The 18,886-nt window shown below is 37.2% G+C and overlaps 1 protein-coding gene across 6 annotated transcripts in view; it reads right to left on the minus strand.

Moving 5' to 3' along the window:
- The window catches only part of ERC2 (ELKS/RAB6-interacting/CAST family member 2), an 865,290-nt gene that overhangs the window by 540,372 nt on the left and 306,032 nt on the right, over nucleotides 1-18,886 (minus strand). For all 6 annotated transcript variants that reach the window (XM_079933813.1, XM_079933814.1, XM_079933812.1 and 3 more), the window contains exon 6: nucleotides 5,873-6,040. In XM_079933813.1, the coding sequence (XP_079789939.1) occupies nucleotides 5,873-6,040 (168 nt within the window). The remainder of the gene's footprint in view (nucleotides 1-5,872; nucleotides 6,041-18,886) is intronic.

The raw sequence follows: 18,886 nt of genomic DNA on the forward strand, positions 1-18,886 counted from the left end.
GGGTTGTACCTAGTAAGCATTCTTGAATCCCTAGTGAACCTCCCTGTTAAGAAAGAACTATAAAACCTGCCATAACCTTTGCCATGAAGATTAAATGAGATAATGTATGTCAGCTTCTTGACACAAAGAAAGCCCTCAGCCACTGGGACTCTTATGGAAAGTGCTAGATTTCTAGTTAAGAGTTTAGAACTTGAGAACCCAAGCCCTGTTACTCACTGTTCTGTGACCTTGAGCAAGATACACATCCACTCTGAACCTCTATTTCCTTGTCTTAAAAAAAAAACGGTCAACAATACCAAATTCACAAGTTGTAAGCAAAGTTTAAAATAATGTATTGCATAGAAAACACTTAGCCACACTTCCTGGAAATCAATATAGCTGCCATGTCTTGTGCTCAGTAGACATTTGGGCAATAAAATTAAATTAATAAGTCCAAAACCAACAGCTTCTGAGATTATGGGTCCCACCTTGTCCAGCACCTTGCACATCATAGATGCTCAATAAAATATTATCAAATGATACCTTGTTTGTTTAGACAAGTTGAGGGAAGGGTCTACCTAAAGTATAGCTGACTGAAGCATTTCTAACTAGATGCAGTAACTCCTGAAATAATCTGTAAGCCTATAAATACCATTCCCTTTCTCAAGGAAAGCCAGGTTGCTTGAATGTAGGCTCAAAAGAGGATCAGTTTTCTTTTTTCTTTTGAGGATCAATTTTAATCAAAACATAAAATCTTAACATTATCAGAGTAATCACCTTAGCAATATTAGGCTTAAATTATAAGAGGTATAAATAGACCTTTTTTTTTAACATTAATTTATTTTCGGCTGTGTTGGGTCTTTGCTGCTGTGCACAGGCTTTCTCTAGTTGTGGCGAGCAGGGGCTACTCTTCGTTGAGGTGCACGGGCTTCTCATTGTGGTGGCTTCTCTCGTTGCGGAGCACGGGCTCTAGGTGCGTGGGCCTCAGTAGTTGTGGCACACAGGCTCAGTAGTTGTGGCTCATGGGCTCTAGAGCTCAGGCTCAGTAGTTGTGGCGCCCGGGCTTAGTTGCTCCACGGCATGTGGGATCTTCCCGGACCAGGGCTCAAAACCATGTCCCCTGCATTGGCAGGCAGATTCTTAACTATTGCACCACCAGGAAAGTCCCTAAATAGACGTTTCATACAGCTTGCATACTCTAGTCCTCAAAAGAGCTAAACATTTAGTTCTATCTTCTTTCTTTCCTTTACTTATCTGCCTTTAAACAACCCAAGAAAGATGAAGTCCAATTAAGACCTTGTGTGGAATTATTACTAACCAGTGATAAGGAACTCACTGAGTGTTTATGGTACTGTGATCAGTTCTCTATCATACATCCACATACCCAATATAATGTTGACTGGATGAAGGCAGGAACCATATCTGGCACATAGTAGTCATTTAAAAAATATATGTTGAATGAAAAATGCATGAAATCTATAGGGCAAGGATCTTTAATGTGAAACTCTTGGAAATGCTTCAGGGTATCTGTAAACTACCTGAGAGTATATACGTTATTGCACATGAATATAAGTATGTATGTGCCAAGGTGAATTTTCTGGGAACTGAGCCAACAGATCACATGAGATTTTCTTATATTGATTACATTTAAAAAGCAAAACGAAAAATGTTCTGGACCCTTACTATGGAGCTGCCACTAACTTAACCTGCATGTGTTGCCTCTCGCCTTCATGAACACAAAACCCCTACATTCTTTAATTAACATGTTGTCAAGTGTTTTTTCTTACAAGTAGAATGTTTCCCTAACCTATTTGGAACAGAAATGATTATAAAAGCAGCATCATATACCACTGTCACATAACATATCTTCCAGAATACAAAAAAAGATGCAAAAGAGATGTCATGCCTGGCGGTTCAGAAATCACGCTGGGCTGGGGCAAAGTGTACTCGCAAGAAAACAGAAAGAAATCTTTTAAGTTGGAGCTAGAACAAAATAGATGGCACTTTCATAGTATCTTCATTTCTCTGCATCATTCTAGGGCATAAAAAAGTGACTCAGTTGAAATATAAAAGTCTGAGCTCAGTAAAAGCAGACACCAAAAATTCAAAGGAGACCCACAAAGGTAGAACCGTAAGAAGTGAGGTAGAGTATTCCCCAAACATTCTGATATACAATAGTAATAACAATCACAACAATGATAATAATCAAGACAATTTATAGCTAAAACCCTTTAGTAGAATCAAAGCACATTTCATACAGATGCATCAGGCTGGTACAATGACTGCTGCTTTACAGATCAAGACATGGAGGTTCAGAAATATTAAGTCTTGTTCACGTCATAGTGATTAAACGGTGAGGCTAAGGCATGTCCACATATCTCCCACTTCTAAATGCTGTGTTTTTCATATCACATTTTACTTCAGATGATAAAATAATAGCTAGGCCTTTCTTCTTTCTGATTTCTGGATATGCTGGTAATTCATTGAAATCCATAAAAGTCAAGGTGCTGAAGTCTATTTATTATTATCTCTACTCACATGAAATTAATGTGTTGGTGGATAAGGGTAAATTGGTACGTGGGAAACATCAAGGGAAGTAGCAAAATAAGATACTTGGCCTTACGGTCCTTTGAAGCTATTTTAAAAAGTAAAATGTTATGTTAAGAGCTATGTGGTGTCTGTGTGTGTGTGCGTGTGTGTAATTATTATTCCATTGATTTATTGCACACATGTCAAAGAGCATCTGGGCATCTGTACAAGTTAAAGCAAACCTACCCAGGAGCCAAGCCACATAGCCACAAACCCAGACAACTTGCCTCCCCTCTCATCCCAGCCTTCAACCTACTACCTCCCAAACGCAAATTCTGTGGTGGCAAAAGCCTTCCTTGCAGAGACTAACCGTTGAGTCAGTGACATCTGTCACTTTTAACATATTCTAAAAGAGTTGCCAAAGATAGCTGATGGCACAGATTTTCCAGAGAAACCAGTAGGGCTCTTTCCATTCTAGAGAGAGTCCTCTTCTGTTTTAGCAAGAGCGTTCAGCAATGACTCAGGGGTCTAATTGGAAGGAGCTATCACATGAAACCTCTTCTAAGGATGAAAACAGTATCTTTCACATGAACGCAAATTCAGTTCTTTCATTGTAGGGTACGATGAAACATAACATATCTTACCTACTGAATACTCACCCACTAACCCACATTAGGTAGGGAGACTCTTATTTCCCTGTTTTTCCAAGAAGCAGGAAAATCGCTTCAGTGTATTTTACCCTGCTGCCAAAAATCCCTTGCCTATGATCCAACAATTAGAGCTAATTTCAACTTAAATTGCTTCCTCTGTGAGATGGATATCATTAGATAACTCTCTTCACTTCCATTTACAAAGATTTTAAAAGAAGAAAAAAAAGGAAAAGAAAATTCCTTGGATATTTCCAGCTGATAAAATCATTAATCTCACAATCCCAACTTCAAAGCAGAAAAGCAGAGAATCATCTCACCTTCTCTGCACATGGAGAGTAATTTTTTCTACTTCAAAGTGCTGTCTCTTTATTGGGTCATTTTAATTATTGAACGTGGGATGGAAGCTATCCACATAATGTCACCTCTGTCCTTTTCATGAAATATGTATAGGTCTAATTTGGACTACATTAATTCGAGAGAGGTAAAAAATAGGGGAAAGAATAAGAAAAGGGAAAGAGGCCACAGAATACAACACTCATCAGTACAAGGGAGAGGTAGTACTTTTCCAAGCTGACTTTTCTCATTCTCTCCTTCTGAAGAGAAACTATCAAGAAGCCTGACTACCTGTTTGGGCGATACCTCAGCAGACTGCCTTGCTTCTCAAATTTCCTTCTACCCAATACACAGCAACACAATTACAGTAACTTTATTAGTAATGCTGGTATTATTGCCAACTTAAGACAGCTGTGAGTACAATCTGTTGCAGTGTGAATGACCACTTTGAAGAAAAACTTGGGCTCTAGAATGGAGGTCAGCAAATTTGGCCCTGTTCAGAGTAAGCCTGTTAGAGAAAGGACAAGCCAGGCATTCCAATTCCCACTCAAGCCTCTTCCCAGGAAATTACAATGCCATGGGTGGCAAACTTTTTCTGTAAAGGGCCAGAGAGTAAATAGTTTCAGCTTTTCAGCCTTACAGTCTCTGTTGCTACTAAATCCTGCTTTGGTAGCACAAAAGCAGCCAAAGACAACACATAGATGAAAGGGTGTAACCATCAAGTTAAATAAGTTTAACTTTAAAGTTAACTTATTTAACGTTAAATAAGTTTAACGTTAAATAAGTTTAAAGTTAAATAAGTTTAAATATTAAAATTTTAATAAAACTTTATTTACCAAAGCAGGCAGAGGGCAGGATTTGTCCCAACAAGCCATAGCTTTCCACCCGTATTCTAGACAAGTCCAACATGGTAGAAATGGTCTATAGTTGTGCTGTCCCATACACTAGTCTCTAGCCACATGTGACTACTAAATACATGAAATGTGGCTAGTGTGGCTAAGAAGCTCCATTTTAAATTTAACCGAACTTTAATTAATCTAAATTTGAATAGCCACATGTGCCTAGTGGCGACAGTATTAGCACAGTTCTAGATACTATTCACTGCTGCCTCCTCAAAGGAAATACAAGCCAACCTCCAATTTATGGCATAGTTTGCAGTTATGTCTTAAAAAATAAAATATCCATGCTTCTACATTCACAATGGAACTATACACAACTGAAACTGATATTTCTTAAATGTAAAATATCTACATCATTGAAGCCAAAATGACAGTTTTGATTCAAAGCAATCAATTAACTGCCTATTGGCCAATCAAGTGCATAGACCTATCAGGTCCATGCCAAGACCTATCCAACCTGGAACTTGTTTCCTTTCTCCTCTGGACATTGTCCTGCACCTTGACGGAGGGCACAGACCTACTAACTGGCATGGCCCCATTAACTCCTACAGAAAATCCAAACCTACCCACAGACCCAAAAATGTATACATGCAAAGACATGGCTCCAAGAACACAAGAGAGAACATGCAACTCAATGAGACTGCCTTCTCCTAAAGTAATCCAGGTAACACACTGCCTCAGCACAAAAATCAGGGAGATTCCCTGCATTCTTTGCTATTGGCCCCATTTAATAATTTATTTTCTGGCAACTGTTTCATTTACATAATAACTAGCTTGTGTTTTGCATTTCTTAGCAATGAGATATAATCCAATGAGAAGCAAGAGAATAGGATAGCAACATGTATTTGCGTTTTTTTTCTTAGTATGAATAAGAAATAACAAACCACATTTCATTTAAGAAACTAACACAATATCAGCTTTCTTCAATGGGTAAAAGAATCTTGAAAATTGAGGATACTGCTTAGGATGTGAGAAACCCAAGGGTGCCAGGAGGGGGACCTACACAGATACACAGTAAAGTAAGGTAGATGACACCCTGACACTTTTATGATTTTTGATAAAATGAAACCGTTTCAGATCCAATCATTTATCTATGGTTCCCAACTGCGAAAAAACTCTGAAAAATGAAAAAAAAAAAAATCCAAGTGTGAAGCAAACTCCTTTGGTGGCACAACCTAACACGAACCAACAGAAGGCTCCTTATATAGTCTTTATTTACTCTACTGTAGTGTAAGAAAATTTTTTTCTGCAGAAATATCCATGTTTGCTTATGCGATGTTGCTGCAACCCCATTGGGAGTGTTATACAATCTATGATACTTGCAATGGATCTGACCTTTCCCAAATCCCCAATATATCTGATATCCAAGGTGTATCTGGCCCCAAGGATTTGGATAAGGGATCTTGAAAAGAAAGCTGTTCAGATAGGATATTTTCTATCAACTCAATGTCTGCTGCCCGGAGTCCTGAAACAGCGCCTTACCTCGGTCTGAAGGATGGCAGCCCTCTGTTCTTTGGCAGTAAGCGACTCTTTAAGCACTTCAATGTGTTGCTTGCAATCTGAATTCTGATTGCTAAGAGTTTCAAGCTTTGTTTGTAAGGCAAGAAGTTCTGACTCCTTCTTTGAAAGCTCCTGCTTCAGCTGATCAATCTGTGAAAAATGAAATTACAAAAAATTAGACCCGCAGCTCCTACTCTTTACATTTGAGTACTACTGAATTCTCTTAATTTCCAAGAACCAGTGATCATTCATCCAACAAGGCAGACCATGAGTTTGCTTAAAAATATGGCTTGAGAGTCACTCAGTCTTAGGGGTCTGGGGAGGCTCTTTAAAGGTGACTCAGAGTAGAAAATAGGAAAGGTAAGGTCAGCAGCCTGCCTTCTACCTTCCACACCACTGAGAACCAAGCTTTACAGTGGAATGAAGGCTTCCTGGCCAAACCTACAACTCACCCAAGAAACCACAAAGTCTACTGACCATGGTCCTCAGAAGTGTCAACAGGGAGCTGACAAAGGTAATTACCCAAGACAGAACCTGGACCTTCTCTGCTACTCCACAATGGAAAGGATCATTCAAGGGCATCATTTGACAGAAAAGAATCCTCACCCCAAAAAAAGTAAGCATTGAGGGGTTTTTTTTTTCTTACATTAAACACTAAAAAGACACAAACATAAAATACATATAACATAGAAAAATAATACAAGAAACATCCATCAGGGAAGAGATATGGGAACATGTGTATATGTATAACTGATTCACTTTGTTATAAAGCAGAAACTAACACACCATTGTAAAGTAATTATACCCCAATAAAGATGTTAATAAAAAAAAAAAAAAAAAGAAACATCCATCATTCAATTCACCAAAAGGATCATTAGAATTACCCATATCCCAACCCATTTCTATCTCCTTCTCTCCCACTTTGGAAATAGCTACCACCCTAAATTTTGTGTTTGTCCTTTTCTTGCTTGTCTTTCAGGCTCACCATATATTTATTACATCTGTAAATAATACACTATTTAGTTTTACATGGTTTTTAACTTTATTTGCACTGTGTATTTTTTTTTAGCACTTTGCTTTTTTCTACTCAACCTTACATCCTGGAGATTATATCAAGTTATTGTATGTGTGATTTGTTCATTTTCAATGAAGTACAGTATTCCACTGTAAGACTTCATTAAAATTTGTCTATTCTGCTGTTGATATACATTTGGGTTTGCTTCCAGGGCTTTCTGCTATTACAAAAAGTGCTATTCTAAACATTCCTATACATATCATCTGGTACACACAGTAAAAATAACCTAGGAGTTAAATTGCTGGACCACATAGTACGCACATCTTCAACTTCACCAGATAACACCAAAGTGTTTTCTAAAGCAGTTATACTAATTTTCATGGTCACAAGCAGTGTGTAAATGTATCAATCACTCCATGCCTTTGACAATATCATATGTCACTGGCCTTTCACATTTTTGCCAGTCTCGTAGGAGTTGTGGTCGATGATCTCCAAAAATGAATGCCACCGATTTCCTCCTACTTGTACACACATGCCGCTCCTCACAACTAGAGGAGGAGTCTATTCACCACCCTCTTGAACCTGGGCTGGACTGTGACTTGCTTCAACCAGCTAAATGCAGCATGTATCATATGCCTGTTCTAGCCCTAGCCTGTAGGAGGACTGGCAACTTCAGCTTCCTCCCACTGGAAGCCAACCACCAAGACAGAAGTCCAACCAATCTGCGACCACCAGGCTGTGAGGAAGCCCATACCAGCCCATGGTCAAGCCATTCAGAAAGACAGAGAGGCCTGGTGGAAATTGTGGCTCCTCTGTCTTGTTCTTGGTCTTAAAGGGAAGAATTTCAATGTTTCATCATTAAGTTCGATGTTTGCTTTAGCTTTTTATAGGTACTCTTAAGTTTTAGAAAGTTCCCTTTTATTACAACTTTGCCAAGAGTTGTTTTTTTTAATCATTAAGGAATGTTTAATATTATCAAACATTTTTTCTGCATCTCATGATTTATCACATTTTTCACCTTTAATATGTTATAATTATATTAATGGATTTTAAAAATATTACTCTCCCTTTGCATTACTAGGAATAATTTCACTTCATCATGATGCAGTATATTTTTTATATGTTACTAGATTCACCTTGCTAATATTTTATCAGAATCTTTTCTATGTTTATGGGTAAGATTGATTTGTAATTTTCCTACCTTGTAGCTTTCCTTGTCAGGTTTTAGTATCAATTTAGCCTTCCAAATAAAGTAGGGAGTGTTCCTTCTTTTAATGTGTTCTGAAATGGTTTATGTAAAATTGCTAATTTTTTCCCATTAATGTTCACTAGAAATCACCAGAAAAACTATCCAGAGCTGGTGTTTTCTTTCTCCAAAGACCATTACTTACTTCAACCATCTTTAATGATTATAGGAATATTCATATTTCTAATTATAAGAATCAATTTTGAGAAACTGTTTTTCATTTAAAATTTTTTCATTTCAGCTAAATTTTCACCTTTATTGGCAGGAAGTTTTCATAAAACCCATTTATCTTTTGATATCTATGGCACTATGGAGAACAGTATAGAGGTTCCTTAAAAAACTACAAATAGAACTACCATATGGCATCTATGATTATCTTTTTTTTCGTTCCTAACAGTCTTCATTTTTACTTTTTCTTGATGAATCTCAGCAGAAGCATGTCCCATTAAATAATCTCTTCAAAGAGCCAATTTTGGTTCTGTTGATCATCCAACATTTTTATCTTCTATCTCATTAATTGTTGCTCTCCTTTTTAAATTATTTTCTTCTTACTACTTTCCTTGGATTTATTCTATTTTCTCTTCCTAACTTTAAGTTGGAATCTAATCTCACTAATTTTCATACTTTTTTCTTTCCATGTATAAGCCTTCAGACCATAAATTTTCCTGTATCATTTTAGCTCACTCTCCCTAGTTTGATATGTAGTATTGACATTATTGTTCAGTCTTAAATATTTTCCAATCTCCATTATGATTTATTTCTTGACCCATGAATAATTTAGATGTTTCTTAATCTCCAAATATATAGATGGTTCCTAGTTATCTCTGTGGTTTTTATTTCTTACTTGCTCTGTGAACAGAGAACATGGCCTGTTCTATACTAATCATTTGAAATTTGGTGTATCTTGCTTAATGCACAGTATGTGGTCAGTTATCATAAATGTACTCTGTTTACTATATGCTTGAAAAGAATATGGATCCAACAATTGTTGGGTGCAATATTCTACATTATGTGCATGACATTTGATAACACTTTTAATTGGGTAGTTTAAGTCTTCTGTATTTTGATCTTCTAATGTGATTCATCTGTTGATTACTTGAGAGTGGGTTAAAACCACCCACTATAATGGTGAAATAATCAATTCCTCCTTGTAGCTCTGCCAATTTTTCAGCTCTCAAATGGTTTCTTTGCCTCAAAGTCTACAACGGCTTTCTTACGATTGGTATTTGGTCAGTGTGTTTTTTTCATTTTCGGTGTATCTTTAACCTTATATTGGAGAAGTTTCTTGTAAATAGCATATACCCAGATTCTTCTATCCTATCTTATAAAATTAGTGGGGCATTCATTATCATTGTGGATACATGTGAATTTATTTCAACCCTCTTTGTGCTTTCTATATATGCTACCATTTCTATTTCTTCTCTTTTCTTTCTTGCCTTGTTTTGAATGACTTTTTTTCTCATTCTATTTTTTTGCCTCTACTCTTTTAAAAGTTATACTTTTATACTTACTTAATGTGTTTGTTTTATTTATTTCTAACTGTTAGGGTATTACCCTAGAAATCACAGCAGGCTTACATTTATCTAAGTCTAAAGTCAATCTATGCTTATCTTCTTTCTGAATAATATAAGGACCTTGAGACACTTTAAGTCCAGTCACCATTGTCTTGACATTCACATTGTCATCATATATTTTAGCTCTTTCCTGTTTTGTATTTCACTCATCATTTTTTTTTTTTACAGTCCATGTTTGTTTAGATTTACCCCCACATTTGTCACTACCTTTGTTCGTTATTCATTCTTTCACCTCAGATATTCCTTTAGGAATCTCCTTGTGCCTGAAATGCATCATTTAAAATTTCCTTTGGTGGCAAACTCAATTTTGGTCTAAAAATATCTCAACTTTATTCTTTTTTTTATGAATATTGTTGCTGACTATTAAAAGTAATTTTCTAGGTTAAGAGATATGTTCTCTCAGCACATTGAGCATATTATTCCACCTTCTGCCTAACAGAAGCTATTAAGAAGTCAAGCTCTCACTCCAAATTCATTCCTTTAAAGGTAATGGGGAATTTTTTTTTTTTTTTTTTTTTTTTTTTTTGCGGTACGCGGGCCTCTCACTGTTGTGGCCTCTCCCGTTGCGGAGCACAGGCTCTGGACACGTAGGCTCAGCGGCCATGGCTCACGGGCCCAGCTGCTCCACGGCATGTGGGATCTTCCCGGACCAGGGCATGAACCCGTGTCCCCTGCATCGGCAGTCGGACTCTCAACCACTGTGCCACCAGGGAAGCCCTAGTTGCCTTTTTTAACAGCTTTATTGAAATATAATTTATATGCCATAGAATTCACCTGCTTAAAGCATACAGGTGATTGTTTTTAGTATATTTACAAAATTGTGCAGCCATCATCATAAGCAAATTTTAGAACCTTTTCATCATCTCAATATGAAACTTTGTAACTATTAGAAGTCACTCTCCTTTCCTCACCCCCTACGCCCAAGTCCCAGGCAACCAATAATCTACTTTGTCTCTATGGATTGGCTCTTTCTGGGAATTTCATATAAATGGACTCTCACAATATATGTACTTTGTGACTGGCTTTTTTCACATAGCACGTTTTAAGATTCATCCATGTTGGGCTTCCCTGGTGGCGCAGTGGTTGACAGTCCGCCTGCCAACGCAGGGGACGCGGGTTCGTGCCCCGGTCCAGGAAGATCCTGCATGCCGCGGAGCGGCTGGGCCCGTGAGCCATGGCTGCTGGGCCTGCGCGTCCGGAGCCTGTGCTCCGCAACAGGAGAGGCCACAGCAGTGAGAGGCCCACGTACCGCCAAATAAATAAATAAATAAAAATAAAGACTCTAAAAATGGTCCAAATCAAAAAAAAAATTAAAAAAAAAAAAGATTCATCCATGTTGTACCAAGTATCAGTACTTCATTGTTTTTTATGGCTGAATATATTTCACTGTATGAAGATGTCATATTGTTTCTAACCATTCATGTCATGGTGGACACTTAGGTTGTTTCCACGTTTTGGCTATTATGAATAATGCTGGTAAGAACATTCATGTGCAAGTCTGTGGAGACATATGTTTTTATTTCTCTTGGGTATAAACATAGGTGTGGAATTGCTAGGCCACATGGTAACTATATGTTTAGCTTTTTGAAGAATTTCTAAACTGATTTGCAAAGTGACTATACCATTTTGTATCCCCACTAGCAACCCCAGGGTTCTAATTTCTTCATACTCTCACCAACACTTGTTATTATCTGTCTTTTTACTTATTACCATTCCAGTGAGTATGAAGTGGTATCTCATTATGGTTTTGATTTCTCTAATGATTAAGATGCTATCAAACATCTTTTCATACACTTATTAGCCATTCATATACCTCCTTTGGACAAATGTTTTGCTTTTTAAGACTTTTTCTTTGCCTCTAAGATTTTATGGCTTTATTTTTATGCAAATAGATTTCATTTTATTTATATCCTATTTGGGGTATTTTGAGATTCCTGAATTTGTGGACTGATACTTGTCATCAGTTTTGGAAAATTCTCAGCTTTCACCTCTTCAAATATGGCTTCTGAATAGTGACTGTCCCTACACTCCATCTCTCTTTCTCTGGAGAATTCAGATTAGACTTGCGCTACAGCTTCTTATTCTATCTTCTATGTATCTTATCTTTCATGTATTCCATCTTTTCGTCTTTAATTTCTTCTGCCCTGTTTTCTAGGTTATTAAATTTCTCTTCTGCTATGACCACTCTTCAGGTAAACCTATTTATCAAACTTTTAAATTTCCATTTTTATATTTTCCCATTTCTAGACATTTTATTTGGTTCTTTTTAAATTTGCTTGGTCTTGCCCTTTATTCATATTTTCAACTCCTTTTATATTTTAAACATATTAAACATATTTATTTCATAGCGTTTGCCTTAAAATTTCAATTTCTGAAGTCCTTGCTTTCTGGTTCTGCTGTTTATTCTTTCTACTGGCTTTCACTTATGGTGCCTTGCTTTCTTGCAGGTTTTGTAATTTTTAAATATTTTTTACTCATATGTTTTGGAACTTTATCTGGAGGAAACCACTGAGGTCTAAGGTGAACATGTGGTCCTTGAGAGCATTTGTCTCTGCCAATACCTGCACAACCAAGCAAAGGCCCCTTTAAACTAAATTCGATACTTAAAGTTTTTGGATCACCTCACACTGCACATCTGCGTAAGAGCCAGCTGTGGTTATGGATTCTCAAAGCTAGTTTTTTCACCTTTCTCTTGGCTCAAAGTTTTAAAATAGATAAATAAGTGATTTTCCCTGGAACTCCTTAGTCTAGGGGGGAGGAGAATAGAGTGGGGAGTTTATTTTTACTTCATCCCTGCACTAAGAGTGTAGGTATCTGGGATCCCAGCTTTATGTGGTAGTGGGATTCCTATTTGACTCCTCATCTTGAGCAGACTCAGGCTTCTGTCACTTTCCTGTAGTGTCCCTGTGACTGTGAAAACTAAAGTTCAAGTTCACCTGTCTAGCAAATGCCCACAAGAAGACAGAATCAGTGCTCTGCTTATCACTCCAGCCTCCTGCCTTGGCTTAATTTTGGCCCTTCAGATTCCTTCTAAGTTGAAAGTTCATAAGTACATTTTAAATTGTATGTTTTTAAACTCTGCTTGATCCAGCATTTTTGTTTTCAACAACTAAAACTAGCTAAATAAGAAGCAAGCTACTGACGATAACTACCGAGCATGAACAGAGTGGCATGCTTAAAAAGAACTGAGACCCCCCCATCTTCAGAAGTTTTCAGGGTGCAGCATTTACTAGAAAGGTCGATGTGGAATCCCATATGCAGGGAGACATCAGACTAGATCGGGGGACAAATAGGTTTCATGTTGCTTGCCAAATCTGAAGGTTTGGTAGTGGCTGGCCAGAAGTCATTCTTGAGAAGGATTCTGAGTATGCTAAAAAGCTCACTGCAAAAGAACTGTGATAGATTTATCAACATGCTTTGGGTATGTGGGACCAGGTGGTGGCACTGCTCAGGTCTGTGCAATCCATGAAATACATTATTTCTTTATAATTTAACAAATGATGGATCTATGATTTTTAGCTAGAACAAAGTAAGTCCTCTCCCCACCCCTCTCAGATTTTATCTCTCTCACACAAGAACAGAATGTAAATAAAATGAGGGAAAACCAGGATTAGGATTACACAAAATTATAAAGTTAAATCTGTTGGATCAGCATGATCGACACTCTTCTCAGGGGGTACAGCCCCAGATCACATGCACTTGTAGGTGACAGCACAATATAGAGTTGATTCCACATATGAAACTGATTTATCTGAAAATAAAGCTAAAAAAACTTTCAACTCTACATGCCTTAACAAAGATGATGTTTATAGTAAAAACAAACAAACAAACAAACAAACCTATTTTGTGCTAACTTCTAAAAATTATCAGAGTAGAAACTTCATGTGGGAGTAGGGTACTGAGAGAGGAATCTGAATGAAATTAACATCAATGGAACGGTATTTAATAGGAAGGAAGACATGGCAGGGTCTATATACACCTACTTTATTCAATAAAAATAGATTGATGATAAAATTATCTCAGTCTATAAATATTGAATAGGCAGCTGCTTTAAATAGCTTTCAGACTATCACTGCCATGAGGTAAATTTTAAATACATATTTTATGCAGACAATAACAGAAAAAGGCTTTTCTAAGGGGAACATAGTTACAGGGTAAAAAATCATATTCTTCCATAAAAATATGCCTTTGGCTTCTTTTATAACCATAAACTCAATAAAAATGGAAAGTGACGCAATCTAACACACATGAGAACTGAGGCTGGGGAAGGTCTGTCTCCGTGATGGCAAGAAGAAAAGCCTATCGGAATTACATCACATGGTTTATATGAAGTCCATGTGGACATCAGGCACACTTCATCCCGTCTGAAAATTCCTCCACCACTTATGCCTGTGACACAACTAACACCCTGAAAAAACTACTTTGCCAAAGAAGACAGCTTCTTTTTCACTGCAGATATGGCCCTCAAGTCTAGAAAGTGATATGCTTATTACCATGCAGTTTGGGTTGTTAGGTTTGTAATCCATCAGAGGTTAATAAGAAAATGTGTTACAAATTCAGAATAAAGGGGGAGATCTAAGACATCAGAGTGGCATCTTTGGCAAACTCTGAAAACAGAGGGAGTGGCAAATGTAGAAGTACTGGGATCAGTAGATGAAAAATGTGTGAAACTAGGAACAAAGCCTTGTATAGAACAGGGGATGCCATCACTCTTTCCCTACTAGAAAAACAATTATTTATATCATACATTCCATTCTTAAAGGCTTAACAGTGCTCCTGAAGGTAACTCATGCTTTCCACTACCTCTTAGATTTTGCCCTCACAGTCTGATTCCTATACGCCTTGGGAGTAGGGGGTAGAAACTGGAGTTTCGAACAGGGGAGAGTTGCACAGCTAGGAAGGTCTCCCAGCACCTCAGTTCTCAGGGACAACGGGCATGTGCCAAAGGGCTTGCAAGATGCATGGATTTCAATCCTGGCTGACTATGTCTGGTATCCCTGCCTTTGCACAAGCTGAGATTCCGAACTCTGCTTTTACATTTTTTGCAATTCACCTTCCACTTTTCCAAAAATGTTATGTCATGTTTATTCTATGATGTCATATTTATAAAAGCAATTTAGGTCTTCACCGCTACTTAATTTAATCACAAAGCTTTCAAGAGGACCTACCAGTCCCAGCCATCTGCTCAACATCAAACTGGATGTGCATGCCATTTCACATGGCTACTTAAAATACTTTCTTTCCCTCCAGCTACATTCTTCATTCATTTTAATAATTAATGCAAGCAGCACTCCCTTTTCATACAACATTGTTTCCATGTCAAATTTTCATTGAAACATTTAAAATTATCTATTTCAACTTATTTCTGTTTCTGAAAATGAGTCTGTACATAAGAATTACTATTAGCTGCCTTTATTATCTATTTGGAGCAAATAGTTGCCTATTGAGATTGAGATTGATTGAGATCATGCCCTGTTAATGAAGAGGAGTCAAATGCTGAGTCAATTTTATTACCAATGGGTCATAAAAATAATTTTCAGCTAAAACTTCAAAAATATAAGCCAACGGGCTTCCCTGGTGGCGCAGTGGTTGAGAGTCCGCCTGCCAATGCAGGAGACACGGGTTCGTGCCCCGGTCCGGGAAGATCCCACATGCTGCGGAGTGGCTGGGCCCGTGAGCCATGGCCGCTGAGCCTGCGCGTCCGGAGCCTGTGCTCCGCGGCAGGAAAGGCCACAACAGTGAGAGGTCCGTGTACCGCAAAAAAAAAAAAAAAAACAAGAACATAGATATTATAGGAGCTATTTTTTATGATTAGGCTGAATTTTTAAATATTTTTTCAATTTAAAAAAATAATAAGCTTCCAAGTAATCATGATAGAAAACATTTAGACCTCTATTAAAGAAATGCTCAGATTAAAGAGCACCTCTAAGCCTGGCACCTTTATAAACAGTGATCAGCCTGAAGGTGCCTCTCCAAAGGACCTGGTGAAAGAAAAGTTCTCTGGGGCACTCAAAAGCTTTCTACGTATTCACTACAAGCAGCAAGAAGAAGTAACAATATTTAGCTGCAAATTCAGGTTTGGTTTCCAAAGAGTTCCACTGCCCCTCTTGTGCAGCATTTCATAAGAATTTCTGAAATGTTCCTCTACCATGACCCTTCGAGTCTTTATGAACTATTAAAACAAGTTTCTAAAGTCAACTGTCCCTGCCTCAAACCTAGCATTTCCTAGCCAGACAGGATCCAAAGTCACCTTATGATTTCCATTTCTATCACTGCTTCTATCACAGTAAACCCAATAAGTTTAACAACTACATTTCCATTTCCCATGTATGTTTCAGAGCCTCTAGATTTTTGCAATTTAAATCTAGTATTTCTTTACTCTTTTGGAAAAGCCTATCATTTCACATAGACTTGAGTTCTTCCTACTTCCTTATCTGTGTGGAGTTGGGGGTGGAATTGTATTTTCACTTATCCTTCTAGGTTTGCTCATTGATTTGAGTTTGCATTCTTCACCAGACCTGTCAATGTAGTCTTACCAATCTGATTATTTAGACAAAAAAAACCGCTAACACTAAACTTACACAACTTGCATTACTCCAGCCAGAAATGGACTCTCCTCCCGTCAAATCTTCAGGGTAGTATTTTGAGTACATTTCTTACCTTCCCAACTAAGTGGTCAGTATTGGGAAATGGGAAATACTTTAAACGTGCACCACTTTTAGTGCCCCTTTGGGGACCACAGAGCTCAAAATCCAATATTGAAAGCTTTATCCATATAACTCTGAACAAACAAAAGAATTCAAGAGACTCCACTGGTGACACTAAACAGTTTTCTTGTCAATGTGTGTAACCAACTATTGTAAAAATTAACTCCTCGGATATGTGTGATGATGTTGATAAGCAACATATTCATATAAGCTTTGTAGAAAAGTTATCCAAATAGGCTACAATGGACCATGAACTATGAGAGCAATCCCATTTTAGAGGATATCAGTCTATGCCTCTAAAATTTAACAAGTTCCATGATAAATTATTCACCCAACTAGAATCAGTTCACACAGCCTAAGGGATCTCACAAAGCACAAAACACAAGCACTCAGGACTAAATGCTTAGCAATAACTATGTCTTAATAGACCTGTTCAAACACACCCAGGCTTAAATAAGGAATCACACTACCCTCTCAAAAGTAGGAAAGGTAAGAAAAAAAAGCAACTGAAGTAATGATACGAGGTATAAGCAATAAATGTTACAGTTCAATCCAATAAAAATATTCTTTCAATGGAGAAAATATTAAAAACTAACTCTTACTAGTACTTTTTAGGTAATGTTCTTATCAGTCTATAAGAGATATCTGCATGATATTATAAGAAATCATTTTTATTTATATTTCTTAGAAATCCATTTTTTCCCTGTTACTCAAGTTAAATATAACATTTATATTACTATTATTATTATAATTATTATTATATTTGGTTATATGTCTTCAATAATAATGGATATTGTTATTAGCTACTTTTTTGAACCAGGTGCTTTAACTACATTATTTCATTTAACACTTTGAGTCACCCTCTAAGATTTACATTGTTGTCCCCACTTTACAGAAGAGGAAAATGTGGCTGAGTGACTTAAGTCACTCCTCAAGGCCATGGAGCTAAAGGGCAGGCTAGAGATTTGCCAGAGTCTGCTTTAGTCCTCAGCCTGCACTCTTTTCACCTAACTCCATTTCTCTCCTCAAACATCCTTCTGACCTAACCACTTTGGGAACCCTTGAAAGTAACTAACCATTAAACGTTAAAACTAGCTCAAGGATTGATGATGTCTCAGAAGACTATGGGTTAATAAAGGTCATGACTTGCTTGCTGAAGACCATATATATGTTTTATTCACCTGGACACAATCTATGGTGAGGGGCAGAGTTAACAAATTTCATTGCCTTTTCAGTTGTAGAAGTGGCTTGAACTATCTCCCACTGCTGAATAACAGGACAGGATGGGGAGGAAAAGTTGCAGCCAAAACAATAATTTCCCCCAAACTCCATGAGTTCACTCATATCTGTGCATCTGGTCTTCATTCCTAGAGTGATCTGGTCATTGTCTGCAGGCCACCCTACTACTGTGCTTGCTGCACATCAGCTCAACTCTCTGTGAGGAAGGACTGCAATAAAGAAACCAGAAGGGAGGACTGAGCAGGGAAACCCGTTCTGCATTTTGTGGCCATCCCTGAAAGGAAGGGGTTATATTCAACTACACTGGACATTCTTCTTATCTCTGCTCCTTGATACAAATTTTTAGTCACAATCTCAACTTCAACTAACAGATGGAAGCTGGCAGAAGTAAGCATAGTTTTTGTTTATTTCCTAGAGAAACACACACACACACACACACACACACACACAAACACACACAGTGAAGCAGATGCTAGATATTATTTCCTCTCTCTAATTTTGAAAATTCTCTGCAATGACTATGCATGTATTTCACAACTGATAAAAATCATAACCATCATCTAAGCATTTTTCCTCTCAACTCCCACTGCTTTCTCACAGAAGTCTGCATCACTCTTAACTCTGTAGTGTTTTATAAAGCAACAAACAGTAGTAAAACCTACAATAAGAACAGGGGTATTTAAGAGCAAGTGGTAGGAAAAAAAAAAAATTTTTAACTGGTGTGATTATTATCTTCACAAAGAAAATAGCTTAAATAGAGGAATAAATAAAAGCATTTCAAAGTCTCAAAAGACCTATTAGGCTGTTCATAAATTTAATAATTATGCATATATAAAAATAATAGATTTTCAGATGATTGGTCCATTTGCAACCCAAGGTTTCATTTTGAAAAATACAAACCAAATTCTTTAAAACTGGCAATACTGATATAAAATAATGGAACATACTACTCTAACAATATTTCATAAATATTCCACACCAACAGATAACAGTAATAACAACACTCTCAACAACAATGGCTGACGTTTATTGAATGCGTTTTAGATATCACTCAAGGGACTAAGTGCTTTAAATGCATAATCTCCTGGAATTGTCAAAGCAACCCAACGATGAAGGTATTTTCTTTTTCTTATCCATATTTCATGGATGAAGAAACTGAGGATTACAGACATTGAATAATTTCAGCATTGGGACTCAAAATCAGTTCTCTCTTAA

The sequence above is a fragment of the Stenella coeruleoalba genome (assembly GCF_951394435.1).
Source record: "Stenella coeruleoalba genome assembly, chromosome: 10".
In the NCBI taxonomy this organism is placed as follows: domain Eukaryota; kingdom Metazoa; phylum Chordata; class Mammalia; order Artiodactyla; family Delphinidae; genus Stenella; species Stenella coeruleoalba.